Consider the following 14,373-nt stretch of genomic DNA (forward strand, 5'->3'; position numbering starts at 1 on the left):
GAATATTGCTGCAAGGTAAATTTACATTGGCATTTTGAGATGTTTCCCACCCCACCCCATCCCACCCTACCCCAATCATCTATGTTTTTTTTTTGTCAAAACAGTCCATTTTAAGCAATTTGGCATAGTATTATTATCAGTGTTAGTTGCCTTGTTGGTAGCCATTAAAACTATGATTTTTTATCAGCCTTGTAATAGTTTTGCATTTCCACAGTCTTCACTATAGACTGTATAGTGAGAATATTTACAGCTCATCTACAAAAAAAGAAAAAAAAAAAACAAAGACAAAAATAAAACAACAATCCTAACCTTTTCTGGTCCTTGGGAGCTAAGGATTTAAACAAACTCCTTAGCTACATAATACTACTTGGCACTTGTGCTGTGTCTTGCAGCCAAGGACCTCAAAGTGCTTTCCAAATAAGTACTACATTATTACTATTATTAATAATGTATTTTATTTATTTATTTTTACCATAGTATAGTGGAGGAACCTGAGGCACAAAGAGGTTGCAAATGACTTGCTGTAGGTCATTTAATGGGGGTGTGATAATAGGAGCGAGAGAGAAGAAATTAAATCAGGATCTGAATTTGTGGATAAACAAAGAATATTTTCTCCAAAGAATGTTCAAAAAATGTCCTACAATAAATGATTTTCTCTTTTCTTTGGGAGTAGGAAACAACAGGATATAAGCAACTCTACCTTTCTAGAGTGCAATCCATGAGTATATGTAATCCAGGTGTCATATGTGGGTTGATGTTGAATTTCCCATTTTCTCTATTATCATCCGGACAGAATTCTGGCCTAGAAGTTTCCAGAACCCTTTATTACTGTACATATTCATGCAACTTTCCCTGGATGACTTCTCAATACTATGATTGGTATGAGTATTAAGCATCCATAAAACAGCAATGGAAAACCAAAAGTTCCCTTTGGAGGAAGGACTCGTACCTTCTACTCTAGTCAAAGCATTCATTGGGAAAAAATAACACTGGACTTCCAAAGGACTTATACTACGTTTTTTCAGTCTTTCTTCATGTACAGTTGCAGAATTATACCTACCTTTTATTAGCATATTAGCATAATGTTCAGGTTGAGTTTTAATTAGTGTTCTCATCTGATCCACAGCAGTCAGCAAATTTTTGCCCACTTTGCTGACCAAACACATCTTTAGTTTTCAATGGGGCCTTCACCACAATGCTAGGTAGAATTTGCTGTGTCTAATCTTTATGCCAAAGGCTGGGTTCTAAGATACAAATGGCGACCAGCCTTGCTTTGGTATTCCAACTTTCATGGTCCCCAAAGGTGGCAAACATCTCACCTCCCAAAAGTAATTTAATGTTCACTGACTTAGCAGACAAGCAGTTCAGAGGTCTCAAGACAGATTACCTTGTGATATTTTGCAGCCACACAGCAAGAGGCTAATAATTCCTTTATTTTATAGCAGTATTGATAATCTTCAATTAACTAAGAAAAATGTATTTCCTCAGGCATTTAAAATATATACATATTTAATATTTTTGGAGCTGTAATTGCATTGGATCATAATAGATTATGTGCAGATGTGCAATCATTAACATAATGTGCTACCACAGGCTTCAACAAAGAGCTGTTAAGAGTAATATTTTTTTTCCTTTTCATTAATATTACCTTAAAAAAGAATCCCCATGCTTGTTTTCTAAAATCTACCTTCACTAAAAGAGAACAGTTGAGAACAAAACATCACTATCTTAAGAGCAGAATTTTTAGAACATCTCAATATGTCATGTAGAGAAGACTGGGCACACTATATTTCCCTCATTTGTATTACATAGTGATTGTGTTAACATGTAGAGTGCTATCCTTTTCTTGGACACTTACAGGCGCGTATCTCTCAAAACTCAATCTTCAGAGGTGTGCTGGCTGTAAACTATTTTTCCATCCCAAGCAACAGTCAAAGTGTGGGTTTATGTGTGAGACAGGAGGAAAAAAAGGAGAGAGAGAGAGAGAGGAAGTGAGGGAGGGAGGAAGGAAGGGACAGAACTGGTCCATATCAAGTTTGTCTAGAATTGTTATTCAGGATATGCACAGTTATTGAATGTTTAGGACACATTAACAAATGGTACTCTGCATAGGAATGTCCTTTGCCTGTGAGGGCAAAAACTCTGAAAGAGCACCTTGGGATACTGAGAAGAAAGTCCTATTTCAAAACAGATTAGGAGGATAATAATCCAGGGGGAGTTTATTCTGAAAGTTAAAAACAGACTAACAAAAGAAAAACCTAGCCACTGTTTGTCTTACTGTTTCTGAGGAGATGTAACAAAGAGGCAGTCTAGATTTTGACAAGTAAAGGAAAAGAGGGAGGGGTCACTTTTAGTGTCACCTTAAATGCAGAATTTTAAAAAAATTGAAAAAATCCCTTTCAATATTTCACCCATTCCCTAAAAGCAACAATAACAAAAATAAGAATGAGTGAGATGTGTGGAACAAGATTCATCAAAGCAATTCTAACTAAGATGTATACAGAAAGAAGACTGAAGATAAATATGCCTAAGAAAGTTAAAAAAAAATCTTCCATGTGCTGGTCATAGCTATTCTATCTGTTGTAAGGAAGAAGGATAAAGGGATGGCAAGGAAGGCATGCATACCTATAATGAGCAGCCTACTTGTGTCTAACACACTCAAGAAATTATTTCAGGAATAGTTCCATCCAAGTGAAAATATTATACGTGTAATACTGCGCCAGTGAGTGAAAACCTCTGTCATTGAGCTGTGTGTGAGCTGTCCATACACACTGTTGCTTGTAGGCTGCTAAAATTATGCATGTTTTTTATTTTTTCCCTTAGAAAACTTTGAACAATTTTTTGTTTGTTGGTTAGGAGTGGCACCTCCCCTCTGCTACCGCTCAATATTATCAGTCTAATTTTGAGATATGTGTATGAACATTCCATCAGAAAGAAAGTGATATATTATCATCTGAATGCAAGTGCTAATTATATCACTTCTTCATTTCAGTTATGAGAATATTAGAGCTACGCGAGATGTAAGTGAGATCAGAATAGGACCCTTCACAATAAAACTCAAGCAGAGGACTTAGTCCTGATTTTTTTTTGAACATTTAAAAAAATGTAAAGATGGAAATGACAATATAATATTGGAAAGACGTTTTAAATCCATTCACTGCAACATTCATGAACCAGTTGAGCAATCTTGGCCATCCAACTTGAAGAGATTAAGACCCTGCACTGTGGAAAAAGAAAGGAACCCAAACAAAATGAAAAAAAAAAAAAGCAACTGCATAATATTGTAAAAATGGAACGCAATGCTACTACAGAATGCAATAAAAACATGGGTGCCGAGTAGTCCAATGGCACTTATCAAAATAATTTCTGAAATGTTTCATCTGAAACAGACAAAGCAATAAAAAGAGAATATATGTTTATCATTTTAAGCATAACAATGTGAGTTAAGAGCTTAAGAATTAAAAAAAAAGTACTTGGAATGAATAGTGCTACCCTTTTTTTTCCTAAGTAGGCATAAAAATATTTTCATTTCCTTCTTATTTTCCATACCATCATATCAAGAAATTTCATTCATTTCATGTTACCGTTTACAACTTTAATGCACACACACACAAAAAAAGAAGATATCTACTGCAATAGAAAGAGTTGCTTCATTACCTTGTTTGCTACATTTGCAAATGTAAACAGCGAGGCAGAGCCAGAACTGACTCTAATGCATGATGGAATATCTTTGTTGCATACGTACACTGTAGAAAATAATTATTCAATATGTCAGGCACCATTATTTGAAATGTAATACATTAATATTTACTAGAAAAATAAGTTTTTTTTCTATTTGTTCTCCCAACTTCTTTAATGAAATAAGTTAATCCGACAGTGCATCCAGTAGCTTGTAATATCTTCTACATCTCCGTGGCAAAATAATAATAATAATAATAATAAACTACTGGTTGGGACAATATAATGCAAATTATTTAAGTCAGTCCTTGTACATCCTTGTAGCAAGCATCGAGGATCGTCTAACAGCACCTTTAACCAATTATTTAATGTTCAGTTATTGAGCCCTATTTCCCTGAGCAGTTATGCTGAGGAGCTTCCCTTCATGGATAGTTTTACAAAGCCTTAAGTATTAAAAGTACTATGAGGACATACTTCTAAGAATTCTATTTAATGCTATTTAGCTAAACCTGGAATAAGTCTACTGAAGGGATTGACCAGTACATATACCAACTGTCAGTCTGTGGTAAAAGTAACTTTAGACTCTGCCTGACCACAAAGTTTTGAAAGTATATTTAACCAGAAAAAAAAATAAATAAATACAGCAGGTTACCCTGTGGAGATAATGTTGTTTATAAACCAAGCCCATGGTCTGATCTTATTATTCATCTATCTGTTTGAACTGAAGGGATTCCTTTCATGATATTGTGCCAGGTGAGGTTAGTGACCAAGTAGTGTCTGAGAAAAGAACTGGTTCTTCACTGGAGAAAAGAAAGGCCAAAGTGAAATCACTACGGAAGCATTAAGGACACCGTTTAGAACAATGCATACACCTGAGCCCAACTTAGCCTAAATCGCAAACTAAAAGACTGCTGAGCATTTGGACATAGCTAATGGACATAAATATTAAAGGCAGGACTAGCCGAAGACGTTTTGCTACCATCTCTGTTTTCTTTTGCTGGCTTTCCTCACCCAATCCTAACCCCAACTTGCATTTCTGTGTTCAAAAAAAAAAAAAAAAGCAATTATGCCAATGAGGGAGGTTAGGGCACGTGTCCATTATTCAACTTTTTGCCATTCACTTAGCTGCCCTGAAGAAAAGAGGAGCTCTGAAGATCTCTTTCATCCCTCTTTTATGCACAGGATTTCATGTTATCATCAAAACATTAGGCCACTATTTCTGAGTTTCTCAAAAAATAAATCAGGTCAGTCAGTCCCTTTTAGATCACCATTTTATATACACACACACACATATATATATGTACGTATGTATTCCCATACATTGCATACATGTATATAGATAGATCTTTCTCATTCTGAACAACCAGGATAACTGAGGTCTAGAGGTATTTATTTCTCAGGGATATATGTCATGGTATACTTAAGATAGTTTTGATTTATCAGGTTCCAAATGTTAATTGCTACCATCTCCCTTTCTCATCGACCACTATTCATTTCACTTTTGAATCTTGGTAACCCACACATCAAAAGAAAAGAAGAAAAAAAAAGGTAAATAATGAGGGATTTTATACTGGATAAGGTAGGCTCTATGAAGTGTTTTTATAGGTCTTCATAAGACATTACAAGCTATTGAATTCCCATCAAGAAAACCTATTTCTATTTAATTGTGCTAAGTGCTAAGGTTTTACTCTTTAGGTTTTCCATTTTTTTCGGCTTGTGCATTGTTCCTATGTAGGCCCCTCTGGATGTGAGTGGTGAAGTCATACTTGTCCGTGCAAAGATGCTGGCATATGCTGCACTGGAAAGGTCCACTGTCACCATGGCAACTCATATGCAAAGCATACATCACTTCATCCAGAAAGACAATGCCACAGTGCACACATTTTGTTGAAAGTTCATCTTGAGTACTTCTATCAACTTTCTCTGTTTTTACTACATTCAAGGGACCTTCATTTTTTACATTTGATGGAGCCTTAGTTTTTTCCTTGGAGGCACCATTTGCAGTTGGCCCAGGTCTGGAATGCTTGATCGCCAAATCTAGAGGAATGTCATTGTCTGATCCAACAGCTGAAAAATGAGGAGGCAGATTAAAGGTGGGATAAGGCACATAGTTTTGGCAAGGGTTTGGTAGGCCAGGCACATGACTCAAGTAGTGCGGATTCCCAGGAACTGACAGCTTATATTTACTCCAGAATCGCAGCCAATCTGCTTCACTCTGGAAGTCATTGTGTACAAATGGAAGTCCAAAAAGTGGGTACTGGTACTTTTCAATAGGGCTTCCTGGTGGTGAATAATTTGGGTGTTTCGCAGGTCTCATGTATTTTTCTATTGGACTGCCTCTCTCAGAACTTCCTTTCCCTTCTGATACTGATGAACTATTTCCTGGGTCTCCAGTACTTTCCTGAGGACTTTTTATCTGAATGTGCAAAGGTTGCATCCTTTTGTGAATATCCAGAGTTTGGCTGACCATTATTGGCTGCTGAGCAGAATGGCTTTTAGTCAATGAACCCTGGGCCTCATATTTACTCAGGCTGGGGAGCTGAATTTCTCTCTGGTGACCTTCAGTTAAATGATCCTCTGACCTCCTCTCTAACGGACTTCCATTGACTTGCTCCTCACCGCTACCCCTCTGCTGTTTGTTTAGCTGCTCAGCCTGAAGTGCCTCTGGGTTAAGGCGCTTTCTCGTCCGTCTCCTAATGATCTGTTCACCGTTGTTCTGTTTGATGATGTTTAAAGGCCTGGGAGTCTGCATAGAACACATGTGTAATACACAAAGAAAAAAATACATTAAAATACAGTGGCAATTCTTGTACAAATATAAACTATACATAGGTAAAGAGCAATATTTGTCATGATGAAAAGGATCTATAAACTCTTACTTTAACTACAAGTAGGGTCAGTTAAGAAAAGAAAAACACTGAGATAAATTCCTAACAGTCTAATGAAAACATGTCCAGCATTGCTGAATCAGTGAGTATAGTGTCAGTCAATTTATGAACTCAATAGTTTTTGCTTGTTTTTAGACTATGTCATTTAATAATAAATAAGAGTTGGGTAGAAAATTACTTTTTTCACTACTTGCTGAAATATTTCTCATCTTCAGGGTTTAATTGAAACATGGGAAGCTGGATGATTATTTTTTAAATTGCTGATGGATTTTTGCTACCTACACATTTAAATAATTTAAAAATGTAAACATGAAAATATTTATTAACAATGTACAAAATTAAATCCAATGTTAGCAGGGTTAGAAAATAAAACATTTATACAGGAGATCAAAGAATGTTCAGTGTTTCTGTTTTAGATCACCAGGAGGTCTTTCATCTTTCCTTTTATTTTTTTTTTACTATGTTGATTTAACATTTCAAAATCATTAAAAGGTGTTATATGTTAACATGTGAAATGTTTGTTTTCTATTGTAGATCTAAATCAGGGATTTTTAAAAAATCAATTCAGTACCAAAGTAAAAGATGGCATGGCTACATCAGGATGTCCAATATTAAGTAAACTATGAAACAAAGAGACATGATTAATTACTGATAAGAAAAATAATTATAGGCATTATCCTTTCAAGCACAAAAGGCATCAAGTAATTATTTTGGATTCATCATTACAGTTTCCGAAGTGATATTCTTAAGCAATCAATTCAATAAACATTTATTAAGCACCTATTATGTGAAATAATTCAAATAACTTTCACTTCTTTGATGCCAGTTTATTATTAAAACTTCCTCAAAGGCTAAATAAGGCTAGATCATATTCCCATTTATGCAGGTGGTAAAATGAAAGCACAGAGAAGTTAACATAAGATCATATTTGAGTACTGGATTAAACTAAGCTATTCTCTGGATTTCAAACTATGTATTTTGAAGTAGATTTTACAAGCACAGACATTCTATATGTTATAAAGTTGTCAACATGAACTGCAATAGATAAATAAATGAATGAATAAATACCTAATTCATTCTGGACTTGCTCAATATATCCACTCTTTCTCTGTATACTGTAATTTTACCACTTAGCACATATTTTTTGTATTATTGGTTTTCATGTACACTTTCAGCAGGGGTTCAAGTTAAATTTATGAATAATGATATAGCCTATTTTATTCATGTAAGAGAGGCCCAGTCTTTGTCTGAGGTTAAGAAACTGATATAATTTAACTCTTCTAAATTGAGAATGTGTCAATTGTCTCTGATAGCTTAGATTTAAAAATCATCAGTGTAATTTAAAAAACAAACAATAAAGAGGAACTCTTCAATACAGGCTAAACCAGGGAAATAATTTCATATAAAGAATGTTTATTTTCCATTCAGAAAGCTATTGAAATCATCAGCAATTCACTGACTATCCCTAAACATGCTTTAGCTTATATTTAATGTTTTTTTTTAAAACTTCAAATGTTTCCACTGATGTCACAAAAGTATCTTATTAGAAAAGAAAACCTTCTAATCATGCTCTACAGATTTTTCATAGAAGAGACCACAGAGAGCATTTACCCCAACTTCCTTATTCTAAAGATGAGAAAACATATCCAGGGAGGTTAAGGGGCCTTTTCAAAATCAGAGTGACTGGCATACAGTAGGCATTTAATACATGCTTATTGTCAGATTGACATTTATTTTATTTTATTTTATTGACATTTATTTTAAATAAAATAAAGACATTTAAGGCAATAATAAAATTACAAAATGCAAAACTTACTTCCCTTGGTTAAGTAGTATACATTTTATAATGTAATGGAAATTTGTACCATTGTCATCAAGTTATGCTTTATCCTTAATCTTTTCTTTACATTGCTTCTAACATTACATGAAAACTACCTCTGTAAATTACACAACACTGTTGAGCTCTTTACTGGTGATCATTCTTCCTTCATATTTCTCTCCACTCCCATGTATGGACTATTGCTTATTCAATAACCAAATTTCTGACTAAATCTCTTTCTCTTGACCCTTTCTATCTTCTACAACTTCCATGCCAATCTCCAACTGTTTCCCATGCCTTTGGTACCTTGTTTAGAATTTCTCTTTAATGTGTCTTCTGCCCTCAGCTTTGATGGATTTGGACATCTGCACTGACCATCTTTTTTAACACTATCCTATCATATTTCTTTAAATTCTTCAACCCTGCACATCTCATTTTACTTTTAACTCATCATAATGAGTAAAAAGTCTTAAAATTCTCAGCTGAAATTCTTCATTTTGATCTAGCCTTCTATTCTTTTTTTCATGCTTATTTATTCCTCTAGTATCTTTTTTCACAATCATTGTGACCATTAGTCCTTTAATATTTTTATATTTTTCATACAAACCCTGCTCTGTCCTCTTTTCCCTCCGATTTTGATTTTGTCTTCCTCTATGACTAAAAAATTATTCTTCCCACTTCATCTCTATGAAGTTCCTCCCTTTTTTCAGTGTCTAACTCATGAGCCAGCTCTTTCATTAAGCCTTCTCAGATCCCTCATCCCTTCAAAAAATGACTTTCCCAATCAAATTTTTCTTGACATTTGGCCCGAATTATTACTACATGGCTGATTGGTACATAAGGGATGTTTAACAAATACCTGTAGTTTGATTGTCTTATTGTAATCTATTTTGTATTATAATTATTTTTGCCCTTGTCCACTATTATACTATTTTGTAAAAACATGACTCATTTCTTATCCTTATCCCTGTACCTACTATAGCATATAGAAAATAACAGGCATTTAATAATTTTTAAATGAAATTTATATTTGAATAATTAATAATATGTAGGAAATGTATACTATTTAATCTTGATAGAGATCTTTTTCTAACTTTGCTATAAAAAGAGAATAGTATTTTAATATTTTGTCTCATTATGCATGATCGTGTGTGTGTGTGTGTGTGTGTGTGTGTGTGCGTGCGTGTGTGTGTGTATGTCTTTAGAGAGTTAAAGCCTTCAATATATCAGATCGTTTAAATTATCATAACCTGGTAGAGCAGAAGCTTAATTAAATTCCTGGCCTATGATTGGCCAAAGTTCAGTTAAAATCATTAATGTCAGTGATCATTATGTTGAAGCTTATTACTGTGCTCAGAATGGTACAAGTAAAAAACGTAGTTGGAAAGTGGTTTAGAAAAGGGGAGGAAAACAATCTTTCTGTGAGTAAAATTATGATGAGAAAGATTTTTACAAGTTTGTTGGTATTGAATATTCATAATACATATATACATACATGTGGGAAAATGCTTTTAATGGTCTATTTATGAAAATGATTTATTTATTTGAAATCATATTTCCTATACATGTGACTTATTTACTTAGTAGGACTTACTGTTGAGAAAAGAGAACGAATGGTCCCAAAGCTATCAGAAAAATAGTGAAGTTTAGGGGGGCAAATGCTTCTTTCTCTTCTCAGAAAAGAAAAGATTCAAAGTCATGTTATTGTTGTCTTCAAGTATTAGAAGAGCTGTCATATGGAAGAAGGATTAGCTATATTCTTTATTCTAGGAATCACAACTAGGACAAGTAGGTAGAATTTAGGCATGTTTTGTTTTAATATAAGAAAGAATTTCTCTAATTATTTGAGTGCTCCTGAAATGAAATAGAGCATTTCATTAAAGACTTTTTGTATCTGTAATTGCAGTTTTTGGTATTTGTATCCCCAATACTTGGCACAGTTCCTGGCAGGTAGTTTAATAAATATTGATTGACTGATTGATAATGTCACTTTTTCATGGATGAAGATCTTTAAACAAGAGTTAGATATCTCCTGTGCCAGGTTTTTTTTTTTTTAAACCCTTACCTTCCGTCTTGGAGTCAATACTGTGTATTGGCTCCAAGGCAGAAGAGTGGTAAGGGTAGGCAGTGGGGGTCAAGTGACTTGCCCAGGGTCACACAGCTGAGAAGTGTCTGAGGCCAGATTTGAACCTAGGACCTCCCGTCTCTAGGCCTGGCTCTCAATCCACTGAGCTACCCAGCTGCCCCTCCTGTGCCAGGTTTTTATGTTTCAAGTAGGGGTCAGACACTATGATCTTTGGGATTTCTATGATTATACTAAGGGCAATATTATTTTCTGATGTTTCAAAGACAGATTTTTTCCATTAGAGAAATTGTCCAAAGTAAAAATTCCTTAGTTAAGCAATTTTCATACTTAGAATTATTATTAGAAGTTGGAAAATCTCGTTAGATGGCATGGTTCATTGAAAGCTGGTTGATGTGAAATCAGTTGAACCTAGGTTCAAGTCTTTTCTCCACTACATATTAGCTATGTTATCTTAGATGAATAACTTTACCCTGTTTGGGTCTCAAAAATGTATTTATTATGAAATAGGGTCAATGATATATATTATTGATCTCATAATAATTATGATGATCAAGAGATGAAAAGCTTTTTATAATTGTAAAGTACTATGAAAATGTGAAATGTCATCAGCATCTAACAGCATTCTATTTATTTATAAAATCATAAAGATTATGAGAAGGACCATAGAGGCCATCTAGGCCACCTGCTTCAGGTTAGTGATCAGAAAGACTGATGCTTAGAGATGTTAAATGGCCAGTATGAGCTCATAGGGGTGGCAAGTTTTAGAGATGAGGATTGAACCAAGGTCTTAAGGCTTCAAAGTCAGTGGGGTTCTTTACTCTCTATGAAATGGCAATAAATCAAATACTACCCTTGTTGATTCTATTACAGTTAACATCATAGAACTCAATATATTTTTCTTTAACTTAATCTTCTGTGCATCTTTTGGGATTACCGGTACCTGACCTAAAGCCCCAGAATAAAATTTAGGAGTCCAAGGCAGGATTTTATAAGAAGAAATGCCTCTGAAAATATCCTTCTAAAATATTTTCCCTTTAAAAGAGCACTTTGTGATTTCTATAGGCAAAAAGGAAGACCAAAAAACTTGATCATTGTATCCATTCTCCCATGGAACCTAAAACATGTATATAGTGGGTAGAACTTCAACTTTTCAAACAATTAAAAAAAATATTCTTTTGGAAGGTTCTTCTTCTAACTTGAATAAACTTCATTGAATCCTGAGAACATTTGTTTAGCCATGTGCCAAGTGGAATTCTTAGAAATAAATTCTTCTTCTTCTTTAATAGCAAAATAATTGAAATGTACCACTGATGATCTTCCTTCAGTATCTTAGCCTGTTTCCTAATGAATATCTTAAAGTTGCCTACATTGAAGAACCATTCACTGAAGGCCAGGGAGTGGGGCTCAACCCACCAGCCAGCCCAGAACACAGCTATCCAGCATCAGCCTTGTTCTATAAACCTTTTCCTACAACAAACTAGCAAGTTCTTCCTACCGAGTGGAGCTTCTGGTAGAGGCCACACGCGTTGCATACGTAGCCGCCATTGGCATTCTTTCGCCAGAGAGAGGTCTTTGTGGTCAGGCAATTGGCACAGAAAACACCCGAGCCTCTACGTCTCTGAAATGAAAATAAAAAAGAAAAAAACACGCACAGGTCAGAGGTGAGTCACATGATCAGTGGAGAAAGAACAAATCAGCCAGAGAGTTTTGTCTCTGGACTAGCAACAATGACAGTATAAAACCACACTGCCATAATGAGGTCAGGTTCAATTGTGTCTAATAGGCTCCACTGATTTTCAATATAATTAACCCTACAGTGATGGATGAGGTGTGTGGAACACCAAAGGCTTTTCACAGACACAGCTCTAACTTTTGAACTTTGGGTTTTGTGCCTTTAATGATGGCTGCTAAATGCTGCGCTCTGAAATATACCTTTGAAAAGTGTCAAAAGCAAAACCTGAGGTATATAACATCGCAAATATGTGTGATGTAATTTGGAAATGGCAGGACCGCGGTGCTGGTTTTAAAATGTGGTCAGTCTGGAGCAAATGCAGAAAAAGAACCATTTAAAATTAATTCTAGTCTCTTTGTAAGCTTTCTTGAAACAGAGGTTATTATCAGTAGGCAGGACATTGGATTCTGGTCTTTTCTTTTACAATTGTAAAATATTCAAGAGAATACTGTGTATTTCCCACAACTCCTAGGGAATGAGTATTGACCTCTGCCAAACCAACGAGAAGTACAGTATTACTAACAAGACCTCTTCTGAACTTAATCCTAAAGCCAGGCAAACACTGTCCCCGGGAGGTTTATTTATTTATTTTGCTGCACTCGGCATGGAAATCACGGTTTTCAAATTCAGATTTATTTTATTCTACCCGGTTATGCCTTCACCAGCTTCAATCACAATCTCAAGAATATTAAATGGGAAATGCTTTGCTAAGTATCGCTTATGACATTCTTCCTACCAAATAATAATTTTATTAAACTCATTTAAACAAAAGTCAGGCTGTGTTTGTAGGTACAAATACAATTTTCTTGCTTAAAAAAATGGAAAAAAAAAGCTTGAACTGCAACTCAGCTCCACTTTTTTCTAAGTAAATATCTTAATGAAAAAATCCACATGTTAGATGAGGGGAGGGGGGTCTCCGTAGAAGCCAGTTTTCATAGAAATTAAGAATGACTAACATGATAAGTCCAAATTTCAGGGTTTTATAAAATTTAAGAAATTTATTTAACTTTAGTTCATACTGTAGAAGAGTGTTGTCATTGCCAAAAAAATACAATGGTTATAATTGTACTCTGATACATTTCAAATGGAAAGCTTTCTGCAGACATAATTTTGGCTTCAAGACTGGAACACTTTCTTGGCATTGAAAGGGCATTTGATTCATCGGGTGTTTCACAATGTATCACTAAAAAGACCTGGTGAGCAGCCAGTTCCCTATAGGGTAATTTTTCCATCCAGATGCAAGTGCTATCAGAGGCCCTCGTCAGCTAAACTAATTATGATCTTGCATTTGCTGATGCCTGCTCACTCTAACATTCGACATCCTCCATTAATCATCAATACAAGGAAAATGAATGAAACGTAAAGAAATGAGGGCCGGTAAGCTGCACAGCCATAAAAATCTGAAATGAGTGCAATAATTTAACAAGATTGGGGAAATGTTTTTAGTGAGCACAAAGTCAGGCGAACAATTGCCCTTTTAAACCAAGAACACGATTTCATTAGTACAGCAGGTTATGCTACTTTGGGTGATATAATAAAATCTAGATTGTCATCAGTATAATCTCTTGCTCCTTTCCTTTTTCTCCCCACCCTGGAGTTAGAAGGAAGAATGCCTTGCATTTCTCTAAATCTTGATGATGGCAAGACCACATCACGTATGTCAGCCTGCAGCAAGTTCTGAACTTGATGCCTCTTTTGAATGAAACTACCACAAAATGGGAAAAGCTCTCTGCCTGATATTTATCAATTCCTAGTACTTGTGTTTATCAAAACTCTATGGCTTCCCCCTTTACACAAAGAAATACTAGGGAGTGTCTGGCCAGGTTATCATTGTGAAACTCCCCTACAATATAGTTTTTTTTTTCCTTTTCTTTCCTAGAGCTTAGTAATTGCTTTGGCAAATGAATACCAACTTGAGTCACATAAAGGCAATGGAAATGTCCATTTGGAAACTAACACATATAGGCTGAGATTCACATATGATTGTGGAACCATTCACTCCTCCTTTTCTTCCCTTATGCCCTACGTGCCTGCCACAACATGCCAGAGTGGGTGTAATCCTAATTTGAGCGAATGTTCCTACCCTTGCAAACTCTATACTTTTTTTTCCTTTTGCAAAAGATCTAATCTTTTTATGCTTAAAAGAAGTATTCTGAAAACCACAGTATAT

At 35.1% G+C, this 14,373-nt stretch overlaps 1 protein-coding gene across 2 annotated transcripts in view; it reads right to left on the reverse strand.

Annotated features, from left to right (window-relative positions):
* Nucleotides 1-5,246: 5,246 nt before the first annotated feature.
* Nucleotides 5,247-14,373, reverse strand: part of TRPS1 (transcriptional repressor GATA binding 1) — a 312,769-nt gene continuing 303,642 nt past the window's right edge. For both annotated transcript variants that reach the window (XM_044668841.1, XM_044668848.1), the window contains 2 exons: nt 11,967-12,089; nt 5,247-6,424 (listed from right to left, as the gene is read on the reverse strand). In XM_044668841.1, coding sequence (XP_044524776.1) covers nt 5,363-6,424; nt 11,967-12,089 — 1,185 coding nt within the window. In that variant the 3' untranslated portion in view covers nt 5,247-5,362. The remainder of the gene's footprint in view (nt 6,425-11,966; nt 12,090-14,373) is intronic.

This window comes from Gracilinanus agilis, chromosome 1 (genome assembly GCF_016433145.1).
Source record: "Gracilinanus agilis isolate LMUSP501 chromosome 1, AgileGrace, whole genome shotgun sequence".
Classification (NCBI taxonomy): Eukaryota; Metazoa; Chordata; class Mammalia; order Didelphimorphia; family Didelphidae; genus Gracilinanus; species Gracilinanus agilis.